Genomic DNA, 16,503 nt, shown 5'->3' with positions numbered 1-16,503 from the left:
CTCCCCCCCCCACACACAAAAAAAAGAACCTTTTTTTTGGTTGACTAGAAACTGTAACTATAAGTTATTTTATTCAGAAAATCCTTGAAGGAACTTGACAATCGCATTTGTAAAGTCTTTGGAATTGTTGTGTATGTTTTTTTTTCCAATTATTTCATATTATCTGTTTGTATAAAATAACACCTGCATTTTTTTGGACTCGTATTTACTCGTCACTATTCTTTCCTTCTATAGCTGATAGAAAAGCTCCTCCTTTGCCCTTTTATTTTGCAAATTTGCTTGTAAAAAAGCTTTTTAATCTAGGTAATGTCTACTTTTTAGGAAAGTCACGAGGAAGCTGTGGAAGAACTACCCAAAAAAGCCAAATTTTTCTTTAGTGCAGCAGTTGAAAGATGGGATGCCGAATTTTATGTTAAGGTTGATGACAGTATCAACCTCAACCTGGGTATTTTGCCTTCTTTTCTTTTATTGTCTAGATTTTGTAAAAATTCATTTTTTTTCTTGCTAGATTTAGTTTATATTTTTTTAGCAATACTTATAAAGTTAATTATCTGTGGTTTGGCAGATGGGTTGATTGAGATTCTTGAAAGCCACCGAGGTCGTAATGGTGTATACATGGGTTGCATGAAGTCGGGTTCTGTTATAACCGACGAGTAAGTTCTTTATCCTTTAGCTCTATCATGGATAATATATCATTATGTTACAAGCCTTTGATTATACATGAACAATATTTTACACTTGCCGACTAATGAAAATCTGTCACTAAAATTACTGGAAATTTTGCTGGCAAGCAATATGTTACACTTAATGATAATCACAACATATTTATGTATTAAACTTTGCATTTTGAGGATGTGCATAGTTAACCGGGTTAAGAAAAGCTGCTTAGTACGGTAGTAGTTTGAGAATGTTATTGCTGAGTTTTTTTAATCCAAAATTAATATTTCATGCCCCTAGTTGGATATGCTTTGGACTTGAAAAATATATTTCATTCCCATTTAGGTGAAATGTCTTTTTGATTTGGAGATGGTATTTCATGCCCTAGTCAAAGTCTAATATTTGTAAGGTAGGCTTTATTTTCATTTGTAAAAAATAAGATATGCTCTTTGCCTCTTTATAAGAAGGGGACATTCTCCTCATGTCTTTACAGATATTATTAAATTTATTTCTTATCCAATGGTTAGGAAGTAGATAGAGGCGCATGACATCATTCACCAAAGTGAAGTTGAGGCATCATGCTTTTTGGTCCGTAGGAAGACTATACCATGGAAAAAGTGGGCAAAGGAGACTTGTCTCCTCCCAAATGGTGAACCCAAATGGAGAGAAGTTCAGTTCTAGAAAGCATAGCAACAAACCTAGATCTTTTTTTTACCTATTTGTTTGATAGTTACGACATGTTACGCCGCAAAACAGTAGCTGAAGTTCATAAATAAGGATTACGTGACATTAGGGACCAATGCACAAGATAAGTCCTATGCACTTGTCAAGCTTGGCACTTCATATTACATAACTTTTCACAAAAATATAAAACCTACTGATGGTAGAAGTTCAGAGCAAATATTTACATAACTAGTACTTGCAAACCAAAAGCTCACCGTCATAAGTATATTACATAACCCAACACACGAGGTTCATCTACATACCGGGCCAAAAGTGAGGCTTCCTTATAACACCTCCTAGCAACACGCCATAACCGAAAGTTTAGCTTATATGCAAAGCTACACCAAATCTGAAAAAAATTTGAAAACGACGGTGTGAGGTAAAGCTCAATGAGAACATTTGCCATTAGAGTTCCTAGATATCTAACAAAATAATAGTAATTCTCAAAAATAGTGAATTATAGGTTTTACACCTGAAAAATATTGTGTAAAAGAACACATTATTATTACTTCCAAGAAAGAATACAACATTTTAAAATTCCTTATGTGCAAACCAAATATACTGTCATAAATTCCTGAATCAGACTTTTTAAAGTCATGATAAATACTGAGAAAGAACAGACTATTAAATTTTGTGCAAAACCAAAAGATTACCGTTTTCTCAAATTCATAGTCAAATGTCAAAATCTCAAATTTCGATGAGTTGTTCATATAGCTGCAGGAATCACCTCACACATCATACTAAGGCTATGAATATTATAGCCCATGGAAATGCATAAAACGCATAACAGAACAAATAATGTTCGTGTATAAAATGCACTTAACACTGCTATAGGCCGCCGACCATGTCAGAATTGCCTAAAAGGGTCACAGGCTCACAGCAGATTCATAAATACCCAAAAAGGACCAGATAAGGTGTATTTACTACATGGAAGGCACATATAGAACACTATAATAGACATTCTGAGGGTTTTGGAAACATCGAGAATCACTTGTTAAGCTAGAAACACATGCTTATCAGAACCATAAATACTCTCAAATCAAATAAACGAGTAGAAAACTCATCTCAATTTGAACAATTTACAGAATTCACTTTTATTTATTTGCTTCAAATGCCAAGTTACAGAAAATTTCTTGAATACATTAAACTGTTGAAACGCATTCAAAACTCTTCTTACTTCAATAGCTTTCGAATAAAGCAATATTCTTATTTATTTGGGATCACATAAAAAACAAAATCATTTATCACTTTTTATAAGAAATCAAAATTATTCTGCATACCTCATAGGAAATCAAAATTATTTTATAGGTATAGGTCATAATAGAAAAGCTCGAATTACCATTCATCTTAAATACATGACAAATAATAGAGTAATTATTTTTCAAGCACAAGTTCATTCAGATATATAATACTCATGCAATTTATACTATAAAAATACCAGTGAGAAATGAACTCATCTCTTAACTGATTGGAGTCTCCCAAATTCGACCCCTCTCCATATCCACAAAGTCCTATATTATAATAAAACATAGGGTCAACACCAAACTATTGTAAACTCGTACTAATCATTCCATAATCTAGGTCCAAATGGAATCAAGTATAATCAATAGACCCATTAAAGGTTCCCATAGGATTATTGCTAATTGTAGCAGTTTATCATATTTTTTTATTACACTTCTCTAATACTTTTGGACCTATTAACAACTTATTGACATTCCAAGGGGCTATAGATAATTTTCCTAGCCTATTTATAATCCTTCACTGTCCAAACCTATTCACAAATACTGCGACTTTCGGGGGTCTAACGGAAATTTTCCCGTCCATTTTCCTCTTTATTTTAGATAACTTAGTAAATATTACTAGGAATTAAGGTCTTAATGGAATTATCCACTAACTTTAGGCATATATGGAGACTCTTAAAAGTCCCAATGAAGTTCAATTGTTTCATTTTAGTTTATTGATTCTCTTCCCCCTCCTTTCTCCCTATAGTTTCTTTTTTTTTTCGTTCTTTTTTTGCTACAGGAACACAGACTAAGCCTTAGACTGCCTCCTTGCTCAGGGTATTCTGTAGACGATGGGGACCTACTGACGATCAAATATAGTCAGCGATGAGAACCTCGCCGGACCTCTGTCCATATTTTTCATTTTTTTTGCCGATCACAAACCTTTAGCGAACCCAAAATTCAATTTACAACCCAAATCAAAATTCCCCAATAGCTCTTCTACACAAGATTCCAATCTATATAAGGCATTAGAGAGTGAGGTTATACCTTGATGATGGGTAAATATTTTATATTGTAAACCCTCCTCCTTTTGTTCTTTCTTTTTTTCTAATTCGCCTCACCTTACTACTAAGAATAAGGAGTTGGGTGAAAGGGATTAAGGGAAGAAAGTGGAAATTTGGTGAGATGGTTTCCTTTTTTATATTTTCAAGAATGTCAAAGGAAAGAGACGTTTCCTATTGATGCCAGGATCCCCAATGATAGAAAGACAATATCTTAAATAAATCTCAGCAATGTTGAATATCAGATATCGGGAAAATATTGGATGAGAAAAATTCATATCAAATTGTGGATATCGGGAAAATATTGGGGACATATGGTAAATATCGGAACTTCATAATGGATGTTTGCATATATAGTATAATGTACGAAAATGTAATCTCAACACACTTAATGAGATACAAGCATACAAAATGTAAATAATATATGTTTAGGATCACTAATCATTCTTGTAAAACAAACAAAATTACAAATCAATGATGCAACATTTTATCTGATTTTTTGGCTAATATATCATTCGATGTAATGGGAAAATCATGATATCTCGCCCAGAAGTTGCCAAACGGGTATATTATTTTGCGACAAGCCATATGCAAAGATATCAGCCAACATATCGGCTAATATATTGGCTGTATCTAGGGTATGTTGCCTAAAATAGTAAAAAAACGATAAAAGATATTTAGTGACCATATTAATTGTGGCAAGCCCTGTAAAAGGATATATCGGGCGATATATTGGGCCTTGTCGTGGTATTTAAAAAAATGAATATGAGCTTGGCAACAATAGTAGATGATATATTCAAAAAAGCCCGTATTCAATATTTATTTGCATTGCTTTCTCTTTATGAGAATTGTAATTACTTGATATATATAGGGTTATTACACAGCAGTTCTTTGTTTCAGCTAGAGCCTCTTAGGTTGCGTTTGGTTCATATTGAGACTCTTTCTAGCTCATAGTTTATTTAAGATTTGTACACTACATGCTGTTGGTAGAAGAAATTTATATAAAGAGTTAAATACCTTAGAATTTTTTTGAGGTCTAGTTGCACAATATGCATCCCAAAGCAGAGCCTATTTGTAGTCATTGAAGTGGAAGAGCCACCACTGAAGCTTAGTTGGTGAGAGCTTATCCTAGCTAATGTAAATATATGGGATATAGACAGCTGATACTCAGACACGAAAATTCCTTGAAATGTCGGAATGATGATATTGTGACATACTTGAGGGGAGTAAAATTGATTCCCGTAAAGGAGGAGATTTGTATTAATAAGAATGGCTTATTACAAATCAAGAAATCAAGTTACAATAGAAGCGAAGAGAATGTTCTTCTTGTTTAACGTGGGGTCTTTGGTAACGATATGACGCCTCCCTCGAATGCTTGCGTCGAGTTTGCTTTTCTTGGACGATCTGATCGAAATGGCGATTGAGCTTCAGTACGCAGTAGAAGCCCTTGTGTGATTGAGTTCGATTATCCGAGCTTGATGAGTATCTAGGTCGAATGCTTAGAGAAGACTAATATGCAAGAGTTTGTAAAGAGCCAATAGTCTCAAATCTGAGAGTTCAGATTGAGTCTACTTCAACAATCCAAGCTTTTGTTTAAGAATGTCCAACCAAGCTCTCAAGATGCCCATCCGTTCAAGCCCACCAAGCCAGTAGCAAAAAGGCCTCTGATTGAAAAGTCTTAGAAATGCCAAGCTTCTAAACCTCTCCAAAAAGTTCTCTGAAGCCCTCTTTTTTTTTTTAAAAAAAAGCCCCCCTTTTCATGTTGCCAAAGGGGGCTTATAAATAGGCAAGGAAAGATATGGTCAATCCCTTGACTTGTGGGATGTGACCACTTAGGGGTGAGGAGCACCATATCCTTTCCTATAGCTGTGGGATGTGACCATTATAGGTGATGAGAGTCATGCTCTATCACTCAGGATGTGACCACTATAGGTGATGAGAGTCATGTTCCATCACTCAGGATGTGGGACATGGGTAGGCCCACTCCCATAAGCAAGCGGCCGCTTGCACTGCTCAGGTGAGGCTGACAGGCTTACAAGCGAGCTTGAGCGGTGTCTAAATGTTCAGGCGAGTTTGCAAGCGAGCTTGGCGAACAGATGGGGTCGGTTGGCCGACCCTTCAAGCGTTAGGCGAGCTTGAGTCTATAGGGAGCTTGGTTCGTGCTGGCGAACTTTATACAGGCGAGCTTGACTCGTGCAGACGAGCGTAGCTTTCAGGCGAGCTCGAATCGTGTGGGTGAGTCGAGAAATCAGGCGAGCTTGACTCGTGCTGGCGAGTCAAACAAACAGGCGAGCTCGACTCGTGCTGGTGAGTCAAAAGAGTTGGCAAGTCAAGCAGGCGAGCTTGACTCGTGCGGGCGAGTCAAGCCATGTTGACGAACTTTGGCTCGTGTTGGTGAGCAAAGCGTGTTGACGAGCCAAGCTTACAGGCGAGCTCTGCTTGGCCTCTTGAATGCAGACGAGCTTGATTTGTGCTGGTAAGTCAAACAAACAAGCGATCTTTGCTTGGCCTCGTTAATGCAGGCGAGCTTTGTTTGCTTTGAGCACGTAGGCGAACTCAAACAGGCGAGATTTGAGTTCTCTTGTGTAAATGTAATTTTTATTGCCTACAATACTGTATGCTTGTGAATTAGACCTATGGCTTATTGAATTCAAAAAGAAGTTCTAGAAGCCCATGGTAGGACAAAAACATTGTCAGATCCTTTAAAATACATTAACGTTTAAATCCATGATACCCAAAAGAAGTCTTATTTTTTTAATTAAAACACCCAAATGCTACCCTAGTGTTTTCGACAAGCTTCGATTGAAAATTCATCTGCTCTTTTTTAGTTTTTTAATTTTTAATTTTTTCAAAAGAGTGCGGCATTTTGAATGAGAAATTTCATTTGCTCTTAGAAAGGAAACACATCAGCAGTGGAAATTATGATAGTTGATTTGGTATGAGTATAATTCTTATACAATGTGAAAATAAATGTTCACAATTAGAAGATTCGTCTGCTGCAAAGGTAACAAGTTACTAGTGGAAAAGTTGATATAGTTGATTTAGAAATTATGAACTCAACTATGTAAGATTCGATGCCAATTACAAATTGACACAAATGCTTAGAACTAGAAAATGGATATACTTTCTTGTGTCATTTCCTCGACCAGCATTAGATGTATGTTGTGCTATAGCTTTAGTTAGATGCCGAAGTCTGGACGTGTCCAACCTAAATCTGAGCTTGTTGGGAAACTAAGGGTCTGTTTGACAACTCCTTAAAATTAGAGTAGGTTTGATCCTAGTCCCATTTTGGGGGCGAAATGTGTTTGGGAAAAGACTAGGTTGATCTTAACTTAGTTTTTTCCTTAGGCCATAAAATGGCCCTTAACTAGTTCATTTGTGGACAAGGGGAGGTTGATTTACAATTGAACTAGTTTAGAACTAACCTGGGCTAGGATGAATCCTAGCCTAGTTCTGTAAGGGTTGCGAACACCCTAATATATGCAATATCACCCCTCTAGAAGCCTTCTTGAACCGTTGCGGTGCATAGTTCTTTAAGTCTATGGTGGAAGTGGCGATTAGATGAAGATAATAGTCTAGATCTTTGCACATAGGATGAAGTATTTTGTTAGAGAAAATGAAGCACACTAACTTTCTTATAACTTAGTTATATATGTATTATATTATGTCTATATGTATATCTTGTGTATGTGAGAGTCGTGCAGTTGGGCTACTATGAAAAATAACAAAAGGTTTTACCATCAATTTTTTGATGGCTAGATTGCTTTGACATTCCTGTTAAAAAAATAAAGAAAACTAATTATTATTCCTCCTCAACGTTTCCTTTTAATTGTTTTTATGCATGAATTTTAAAGCAACCCAATGGTTAAGAAGTTCATAGTAGAAACCTTTTGCGGCTATTAATAATAATCCAACTGCACTATTTATGTGTATATACATATTGGTAAGGTTATAATTCACAGATGGTATACTTAGTTTCAGACCTATGAAAATGCGTATTCAACAATCAATGCTAATGATTCAAACCGTTCATTATGATCTGTACATTATAAAATTGATGAAGATTAAAAAACACATAGATTCAAGATTTCTAGCTCATACATTTGGTAACCCAGAAATGAATGTTCAGTAACGGTCTCACATATCGGTCCTTTTAGTTGCTTGAATTATTGAATATAAAATTCTAAATTTATGCAATTTTTGATCCACTTGTGTTGATAACAGTGATTGGTTTGGATTAACAATATTGATGAGAAATATGTACTTTCATAGATATGTGTAATTAACTTAGTTATACCCTATGTGTTACCCAAAACTTTAATAAGTTCTAGGTTAACACAATACTAGACTTTTAAGTTTTCCCACCTTTAACGAAAAAATGCATCTATTTTGAAATAAGTTCTCCAATTCTTATTTTGAAGAAAGTTCCCAAAACCTTTAGGTTGTTTGAGATCGGTTCCTATGGTTTTATCACTATTGATTTAACCCTAACTAAATTAGGGGTTGTTAAATCTTTTTCCCAGGTTTACCCATGTTTTCAACCAAATCAATAAAGATAGAAAATATTCAATTCACTATGAAAAGTAATAAAAATCAAGAGGCACTATAGATTAGAGGACTTTAAAGAATTTTGGCCAGCCATGGTTCGCTTTAAATGGGTTTAAAAGAGAGTTTCTTTATCATTGGATGAGGATGGGTGAAGCCAAGGGTAAAATTGGGGAAAAACAATTTATTTGGGTAAATCAATAATAATTAAATCATGGGATTTATTTCAAAGAACTTAAGGATATTGGAGGACTTATTTAAAAATAGAGGAGCTTTTTGGGACCAATATTTCAAAAAAACCAAAAAGTTGTACTTGTGCCATTCTTTCCCATAAGGAACTTAAAGTTGACACTTAAACAAGATCAAAGATATCTATCGCTTCACTCTTTTGGATATATGATTTTAAATTTTAATATGCCTTAAGAGATTAATATGATTCTTTTTTAACCAATTACTCATTTACTTGTGTATTCTTTCCTAGAAGGCACTTAAATTTGATGCTTAAACAAGATCAAAGAGATTTGTCTCTTCGCTCTTTTGGATGTATGATTTTAAATTTTAATTAATATGCCTTAAGAGATTAATATGATGCTGTTTGCTTCATGTCTAATAAGTTGTATAACCAACAAGAAAAGTTTAGTATGTGCCTCCATAGCGTTTTAGATTCTATATTCTACCACTTTGTTGCCCTTAGCTATGATTTTAACCAATTTGATTTGATGTAAGCATGACAAGTGGCTCTGAAACTTGCCATGAATTCTTTCCAATATGTTGTCTTGAATTCCATAGTTGATCGCACTTTGACTTGAAATGTTGGCAAATCCTTAGTTAATTTTTTTCTTCTCTCTTTATTAGGGTTGAACCTTCTTGTATGAATCTGAACTCCGTAGTTAACTCCACTGTGATATTAAATATTGACAATTTGTCATTTATTTAGTTTATAGATTTTTTATCTCTAATATCACCTATCTTTTTGTCATGTGATGTCCTTTTCTTTGAATTCCCATGATTTGTGGTTAAGAGGAAGAAAGAAATTTAAATAACACAAACTATGAGATAAAGATGGAAAGGCCTTCCTCAGCATTATAAGAAAAGAGAATACGACTTATTTCTCTGCAGTTGAAGATCCTTTCTCCAAGTCTTAATTCTCCCTACTCTTGTCATCCAATAAGGCTTTGTTCACATCTATTTCTTCATCCATAAAAATATGATTTAAGTAAATAAATACTCATACATTTGATCCGTGGCCTTTATTTAGAATAAACAAATGATTAAAATGAAGAGTTAAATAAACTCGAAGAAATCTGTTGTTAACTTACTGATCTTATGCTTAACTAGTGACTATTCTTCCATCTAATTCAAGCCCAACCAAGCATGACTAACCAAGAGCTTTCAAGAGGCCTTCCATGAGTTTCTATGATGCATCAAGCATTCTCATCTTTTTTTGGCAAGTTTTCATGATGAATCAAGCCTTCTCATTCACTTTATCTGTGTGCCTATGTACTGCTTATCTGTTTGTTTGATTCTCCATGTGTGCTTGCATATTTGTGAGCATGATGTGGTTTGGGTGTGGTTATACATGTATATGTTAAACTGGTTATCTCAATTGACATCATCTTTTGTGTTTATTTCTTCATCATGATAGGCACTTGCATGTGTGTGCGCGGGCTGGGAGGTAGCTCATTGAATGTGGTGTCAACTGTCAAGTGAAACCACCCTCTAGCAATTTTTTTGGAGTATTTAGCAACATTTATTTAGTAGTGAATTCACGAAGCTAAGCCCATTTGTTTCTAATGGGCCAAGATATATATAGAAAAATCCCCACTAAATATTAGAAAAATAAACAATTGGACGTGGTCATGTGGGTCCCACCCTTAAAATATGTATTTTAAGGTTAAGGGAAAAGATCGGTCCCCTCATCTCCCTCTTCCTCTCTCTCCCACCCGCACCCCCTATTCTACAAAGCAAAGAAAGGGAAAAAATGCCCAAAGAGAAACGTGTCCGTGCTGCATAGAAGAGGGCACCAACATGCATAGAACTTTAATATTGGCATATAACTACCCACAGTTTGTAAATAACCTCACTTTAATACCCTAAAGTTTCTAAAACTTACACGTTAGTACTCTGTGTTATATGATATTCTTGGATACATAGAGAAACGTCAATATCATCTGGGTTTTCTAGACTTCGGGGCATTGATTTGCAATAGTTAAATACTTTTGGGTATTTATTTGCTAGGTTTTAAAATTAGGTTCGTTTAAGTGTAATTTTGGTGAAGCTATTAGACATTTAGGTGCAGTTTAGCCAATTTCGAATGAGGCTATAATGCAACAATTTCAAAACATGAAGACACGCAAGGATCAACTATAATTTTTCTTAGTTAAATATTAATGTTCATGATATATTGGATATAGGAGGAGTATTAGTTATAGTTATTAGTTATTCTCTCTCTATATATATACATACATATACATATATAGAGAGAGTAATGAGTATGCTTGGTACCAAGCAAAAATTTGACGCTAAGCAGTGAGGTGGCTCATTCACATCCACACATTTAAAGGTGTACACTTGAAAATGATCCTCATTTATTTACTCAGCCATTGAATAAGTGGATGAGATGTGACCACATCAACGAAGCACCAAATTCAGTGCTTGGTACCAAGTATATCCATTTTTCTCATATATATATGTGTGCATGCGCACACGCGAGGATTTTGGATTGTATATAAACAAAAAATTAGGCATGTTGGATTGTAGTTACTCATGTATCAAGTGATTGTAAAATTTAACGGTTTCACGACAATACAACTAAAGGGACAATGATAAATATGGGTTAGAAGTATTGAAACATCATGATTTTTATTTTATAGATGTTTTTGTGATATTTCGATGATAATGAGCGGAGTTGAATCAAGTACATTGATTGCATATAATGTAGTTTTGAAGACGCTTATATTAACCTAAGGTGTCACCTTAGGAACACTTTTCCTTGTACACACGTGCACACGCACATGCATACATATACGTACAAGTGTTATGCCCATGTCCTCACGAATGGGTAAATTTCATTAAACCCCTAATAGTTTGGATGTTTGATACTAAGCCCCAATACCTTTGAACCTTTCACCGAACTCAATTAACATTGTTCATTGATATGTGGTTACATGACCAAAAGACTCTCGATAAGTTTTGGAAAAAAATATCCAATAAGTTTTTAGTTTAAAGCCTTTACCCCCGTTAGAGGACTAAAGTTAAGGGAATAATATAATTTGGGGACAAATTTGCAAATTTAAAAATACATACAACTTGGGGGATATATATTGAAAAAAATCTAAAATTAACATATGGATAAATTTCACTAAACCCCCCGTCAATTCCGATATTTAGAACTATATCCCAAAGATCTTTGAAACTCTCAAGAAACTCCAAATGAATTTTGGCTAAAAATCCTCAAAATTGTCATTTTTTTATCTCAAGGGAAACTTTGGTCAGCCCACTCGGTTGAACCGCCAGCAGCTATAGCTCGAATTCTCCTAACCTCGATTTCAACTATGAGGGGATTCACCTTGCTACTAGGGGGCCATCCTCGAGTGACCGGGCACATAGGAGGAAGACTGAGAGTGACTCGAGCTTGGGAACATACAACAGCCTGAGTGAACTAACTAAATAAAACCCTAGACTTCCCCTCCCTACCCTAACACCAAGGATATCAGGTGAATCCGTGCATGGGGGTTCGAACTCAGGACCAGCAGGGTACGAAGTCCAATGGAGATCTCCTCCACATTAGGGTTGTTGTCCACTAACTCCCATCCGCTAGTGGTGACATTGTTAGCTCATGTGAGCAAGGTACAAAGTCCTATGGAGATCTCCTTCACCTTAGGGCTATTATCCACTAAGTCCCACCTATAAGTGGTGACATTATTAGTTCATGTGTAGTTAAATGAGAAAAATACCTTCAGTAAATTTGGATTGGACAATAAGTTTTACGTTTTGTCACTTAATCCTTAATAAGTTTTGGTAGAAATCTTTCAATAACGAATGTTTATAATTTTCAAAACTTTTCAGAGGTTTGTAATATTTGAATTTTTAATAGATTATTTGTAATTTTCGGATTTTAAAGGGGTTTGTTTGTAATTTTAGATTTTGAGGGGTTGTTTGTAATTCTTAGATTTTTGGGTTATTTTAATCTTTTTTGGGATTTTTCTTAATTTTTTAATTAAAGGGTTTATTCGCAATGTTTAGATTTTTTAGGCAGTTTACAATTTTCAATTTTTTTAGGATGCTATTTGTTAATTTTAGATATTGGAGTTTTATTTAAATTCACCCTTTTCACCCTTAAAAATTGAGGGCCATATGAATTTTTTAGATTTTTAATTATGGATAGTTATGATTTGATTAGGATGGACAAAGATTTTGATTATTAGAATTTTCTAATTATGGATATGAATAATAAAAACTCAAACATTTTGGGGGTCTTCTTAGAGTTGCGAACATTTTGGGGGATTAGTACTAAATGCCCAAAGATATGGAAGGTTTATTGAAATTCACCCTTTAAAAAATTAAGGCGCGCCATATGACAAATTGTTTTTAGATTTTTTTAATTATGGATAGTTATGATTTGATTGAGATTAACAAAGATTTGATTATTTGAGTTTTCTATTTTTTAAGGTTAGAATTTTCTAATTATGGATACAAATAGCTTTAATTTGATGAGGATTCCTAGGAATATAGAATTAATTGTGCTTTTTGGTGCCTTTAAAAATAGTTCTCTAATTTCTCATCATATATATGTGTCTGAACAATATGTAAATGTGTGTGCGCGCGCGCGCGCGCGCGCGCGCGCGCGCGCATCTATATATGCATCATATATATATGTACACACATATATGTATACATGTATGTATGTATATGTACATATATATGTATATACTAGTTTTTATGCACGTGCAATGCACGTGGTTAGATATCAAAATAATTTAAGTTTTTATTTATTTCATTACTATAAGTAAGTCAGATTTATTTTGAGTTCAAATCTGTAAAATTGGATTATTAGATTTGCTATAATGTTTATTTAAATATTATTAAAAATCAATGTAATGGATTTTTATGCTAAACTGGGATCAATATACTTAACTGGGATAATTTAAATGATTCCCTAATTAAAAAAATATCAATTGATATAATAATATCTTCAAGCAGAATAGTAAAAGAAAATAAGTTAAATTGATGCTACATGTCATATTCCAAACTCTACTAATTCCAGTCTATAATATGGAGCCAAGCATGAATGTCAATATCATTATGAACTATAGTTCCAGCAATAAAGAAACCATATTTCTTATTGCATTAAAAACAGAATTACACAGCACTTTAGGACATTATAAGCTTATGTTTTATAATAAACAATCTCAAAAGCAAACATAAAAAAAAAGTATGATAAGCATATATATATATATATATGGGAAAAATGTGTCCAGACCCCAAAAACATAAACTTCATGTGCTGCAGCCCCTTCTAGTTTCCCCCATGTGGTTCAGCCCCTTGAAGTGTGACGTTTTGTGCTGCAGCCTCTTTTTAACAATTATTACATGCCAACTAAGCTAAAATCCCCAAAATAACCTTACCCCCTCTTCACAATCCTTCAAACCCAGTTCTCTCTCTCTCCCCCCTCTCTCTCCCCTCTCTCTCTTTAAAAACAAGGGCTTTATCAAGCTCGTCGCTTTGGCCCTCGCCCTCCTCGCCGTCGCCACCTCCGCCCAGGCTCCCAAGCCTCCCTCGAGTTCGTCGCCGCCTCCCCTCCTCTCCTCCGCCCGACCTCGTCGCGATAGCTCGCCGTCGCTCCCCATCTCGCCCTCGACTACGTCGGAGTTCGTCACTGTGCCTGCCACTTTTGAACCCATAGTATGGTAGGCCGGAGGAGGATGACCAAGAGAAAAGAGTGCATGATGCTCAAGAAAAGTAAAAATGAAGGGGACAGAATAGAACTAACATTGTGCAGATTAGAACTAACACTGTAGACAGAATAGAACTAACATTGTAGACAGAATAGAACTAACATTGTAGACAGAATAGAACTAACATTGTAGACAGAATAGAACTAACATTGTAGACAGAATAGAACTAACATTGTAGACAGAATAGAACTAACATTGTAGACAGAATAGAACTAACATTGTAGACAGAATAGAACTAACATTGTAGACAGAATAGAACTAACATTGTAGACAGAATAGAACTAACATTGTAGACAGAATAGAACTAACATTGTAGACAGAATAGAACTAACATTGTAGACAGAATAGAACTAACATTGTAGACAGAATAGAACTAACATTGTAGATAGAATAGAACTGTAGACAGAATAGAACTAACATTATAGACAGAATAGAACTAACATTGTAGACAGAATAGAACTGTAGACAGAACAGAACTAACATTATAGACAGAATAGCATATTCTTGTACTTTAACTTGGAACTAGATGCAACTTATGACTCTGTCTAGTTTCTGGTATTGGTTTATGATTCAACAAATGAGCATGCTCATATTCTTTACAGAAATTTACACCCTATCATTAGATTGAAATAGAGCATTCTGGATGTTTCGTCATTGGTTGACAATAACAGTATCAGTTTCTTAATGTGTTCCTCTGCCTGTTTAAGCTCTCGAGCTGGACTTCTGGATTACTATAGACATGTAGTTCGTTTGCATACAAGTTTTAGTGGTTTGAAATTGACTACGTGGTTACAGTTTTCTATTTTGGAAATGGGAACGTATCGTAAATCATGCAGCATTTTGCTCCTTGGCAACATTTTGGCTGACTACTATTCTCAATTCTGTAAACAGGAACCATGCTTTGAAAATGGGCAAAAGCAGCAGGAAGACTCTACACAATTGTCACGAGTGTGAAGAATCTGCGAGACATGCCGGAATGCCTCAATCTTTACTTCGAATCCCTTCAACCAAGTTCGTGCCGCTTATTGAGTTTGTAATTTCTGGTGTTACCAACCACAATTATTTCTGTCCAGAATTGTCCAAAATACAATCACCCTATAAGAAAGTTGTTGGGTCAATTACAAACTTGGTTGAAGGGATTCGAAGTAAAGATTGAGGCATTCCGGCATGTCTCGCAGATTCTTCACACTCGTGACAATTGTGTAGAGTCTTCCTGCTGCTTTTGCCCATTTTCAAAGCATGGTTCCTGTTTACAGAATTGAGAATAGTAGTCAGCCAAAATGTTGCCAAGGAGCAAAATGCTGCATGATTTACGATACGTTCCCATTTCCAAAATAGAAAACTGTAACCACGTAGTCAATTTCAAACCACTAAAACTTGTATGCAAACGAACTACATGTCTATAGTAATCCAGAAGTCCAGCTCGAGAGCTTAAACAGGCAGAGGAACACATTAAGAAACTGATACTGTTATTGTCAACCAATGACGAAACAGCCAGAATGCTCTATTTCAATCTAATGACAGGGTGTAAATTTCTGTAAAGAATATGAGCATGCTCATTTGTTGAATCATAAACCAATACCAGAAACTAGACAGAGTCATAAGTTGCATCTAGTTCCAAGTTAAAGTACAAGAATATGCTATTCTGTCTATAATGTTAGTTCTGTTCTGTCTACAGTTCTATTCTGTCTACAATGTTAGTTCTATTCTGTCTATAATGTTAGTTCTATTCTGTCTACAGTTCTATTCTATCTACAATGTTAGTTCTATTCTGTCTACAATGTTAGTTCTATTCTGTCTACAATGTTAGTTCTATTCTGTCTACAATGTTAGTTCTATTCTGTCTACAATGTTAGTTCTATTCTGTCTACAGTGTTAGTTCTAATCTGCACAATGTTAGTTCTATTCTGTCCCCTTCATTTTTACTTTTCTTGAGCATCATGCACTCTTTTCTCTTGGTCATCCTCCTCCGGCCTACCATACTATGGGTTCAAAAGTGGCAGGCACAGCGACGAACTCCGGCGTAGTCGAGGGCGAGATGGGGAGCGACGGCGAGCTACCGCGACGAGGTCGGGCGGAGGAGAGGAGGGGAGGCGGCGACGAACTCGGGGGAGGCTTGGGAGCCTGGGCGGAGGTGGCGACGGCGAGGAGGGCGAGGGCCAGAGCGACGAGCTTAAGAAAACCCTTGTTTTTAAAGAGAGAGAGAGAGAGAGAGAGAGAGAGAGAGAACTGGGTTTGAAGATTGAGAAGAGGGGGTAAGGTTATTTTGGGGATTTTAGCTTAGTTGGCATGTAATAATTGTTAAAAAGAGGCTGGAGCACAAAACGTCACACTTCA

The 16,503-nt window shown here is 35.5% G+C and overlaps 1 protein-coding gene across 1 annotated transcript in view; it reads left to right on the top strand.

Annotated features, from left to right (window-relative positions):
* LOC109821909 (hydroxyproline O-galactosyltransferase HPGT3-like) overlaps nt 1-16,503 on the top strand; it is a 49,314-nt gene that overhangs the window by 4,519 nt on the left and 28,292 nt on the right. Inside the window, exons 7-8 of the mRNA XM_020388065.1 lie at nt 322-445; nt 566-653. Coding sequence (XP_020243654.1) covers nt 322-445; nt 566-653 — 212 coding nt within the window. The remainder of the gene's footprint in view (nt 1-321; nt 446-565; nt 654-16,503) is intronic.

This window comes from Asparagus officinalis, chromosome 8, assembly GCF_001876935.1.
Source record: "Asparagus officinalis chromosome 8, Aspof.V1, whole genome shotgun sequence".
Lineage (NCBI taxonomy): Eukaryota > Viridiplantae > Streptophyta > Magnoliopsida > Asparagales > Asparagaceae > Asparagus > Asparagus officinalis.
This window is presented reverse-complemented; position numbering and strand designations above follow the sequence as displayed.